This window comes from Pygocentrus nattereri, chromosome 18 (assembly GCF_015220715.1).
Source record: "Pygocentrus nattereri isolate fPygNat1 chromosome 18, fPygNat1.pri, whole genome shotgun sequence".
Taxonomy (NCBI): Eukaryota; Metazoa; Chordata; class Actinopteri; order Characiformes; family Serrasalmidae; genus Pygocentrus; species Pygocentrus nattereri.
This window is the reverse complement of record NC_051228.1, coordinates 4,549,437-4,550,956: the sequence shown is the minus strand read 5'-3', so window position 1 is coordinate 4,550,956 and position 1,520 is coordinate 4,549,437. Positions and strand designations below refer to the sequence as shown.

The 1,520-nt window shown below is 37.8% G+C and overlaps 1 protein-coding gene across 1 annotated transcript; it reads left to right on the top strand.

The window, feature by feature from the left end:
- The first annotated feature begins 207 nt into the window (after nucleotides 1–207).
- LOC108437801 (trace amine-associated receptor 6-like) lies at nucleotides 208–1,230 on the top strand. The gene has a single exon (XM_017715154.1). The coding sequence runs from the start codon at nucleotides 208–210 to the stop codon at nucleotides 1,228–1,230; it is 1,023 nt and encodes a 340-aa protein (XP_017570643.1).
- The last annotated feature ends 290 nt before the right edge of the window (nucleotides 1,231–1,520 follow it).

The following is a 1,520-nucleotide window of genomic DNA, read 5'->3' as shown; positions in this document are numbered from 1 at the left end:
TGTATGTTTGCTGCTGTAAGTAATGATGTAATCTAACACTGAATACCTTAGAGCCTGACGTCAGAGACAAGCTAACCACTCATGTGGCAGCATGAGGATTCATAGTAAAGTATAAAGAGACACGACCAAAATAAACAACTCCCAGTTCAGTACCACTGAACAACACGACTGGATCAGTTTCAGTTGGCAGACTGGTGTCTGACTGAGATGGAGAGCAAACACTATAGTCAAAACATCACAGTTCAGTACTGCTTTCCTGATAACAACTCATCTTGCAGGAAGGAGGTGCGAACAGGTCCTGCTTATATATTTCTGTTCATTTTTCTCTCATGTGTATCTGTGTTCACTGTGTTTCTGAACCTGCTGGTGATCATCTCCATCTCTCACTTCAAGCAGCTCCACACTCCCACCAATCTGCTCATCCTCTCTCTGGCTGTGGCGGATCTTCTCGTGGGACTGATTGTTATGCCTGTGAATATCATGCAATTAATAGATTCCTGTTGGTATCTTGGAAAAATGGCATGCACTGTGTCTTTCGTGGTCAGTTTTATGTCAATATCAGGGTCACTCTGTAGCCTGGTTCTCATTGCAGTTGATCGGTACATTGCTGTCACTGACCCTCTGCTTTATTCCATGAAAATCACAGTTTGTAAAACTGTGTTGTTGATCATAATAGGATGGTCATTTGTGCTGTTGTACATTTTAATCTATTTATACTCTAATGACCATTTACTTTCATCTGAAATATTCACTACATGCTATGGAGAGTGTGTGATCTATGTTAAATATTCCTGGGTGCTTGTTGACCTTGTAGTTTTTTTTCTAGCGCCCTGCTCTGTCATACTGGTTTTATATTCAATCATTTTTAAAGTGGCACAACGTCAAGCTAAAGCCGTTAGAGCTGTGATGACCGGTGCCTCAAACAAACATGGAGCTCAATCCTCAAATGTTTCTGAAACCAAAGCAGCAAAGACATTAAGCATTACAATATTTGTTTATCTTGCTTGTTATATACCTTATTATATAGGTTCTCTGACAGATAGTAACTTGACATCTTCATCAATGGTGTGGACTGTTTTTATCTGGCTAATAAACATGACCTCATCCTTCAATCCACTAATATATGCCATTTCCTACCCATGGTTCAGAGCATCAGTGAAGTATGTTTTAACTTGTAAAATATTTGTATATCCATCTTCAAGGTTGAATTTGTTTCCAAAGCATGTTTAATTTTCAGGTATTATGCCTGGCATCAATTCATAGCACCAAATAGAAATGATCATATATCCATATGCTGAATCTACTTTGCTGGTACTTGTACACAAATGATAGATGCTACATCTGGCATGCTGTAATCAGCATACAGTTTTAAAATATGGCTTTAAAGAAGGCTAAATGCTGACCTCACTGAATACATATAATAATAAATATAAATACATATAATTTGCACATTATCATGGTCTTGATTTTTGTACACTTCATATATCCTGGTGAATAAGAAGCCTGGCCATTTTGTTTAA

Excerpts from the sequence above, each read along its gene's own strand:
- LOC108437801 (XM_017715154.1), top strand. The coding sequence starts at position 208 with ATGGAGAGCAAACACTATAGTCAAAACATCACAGTTCAGTACTGCTTT.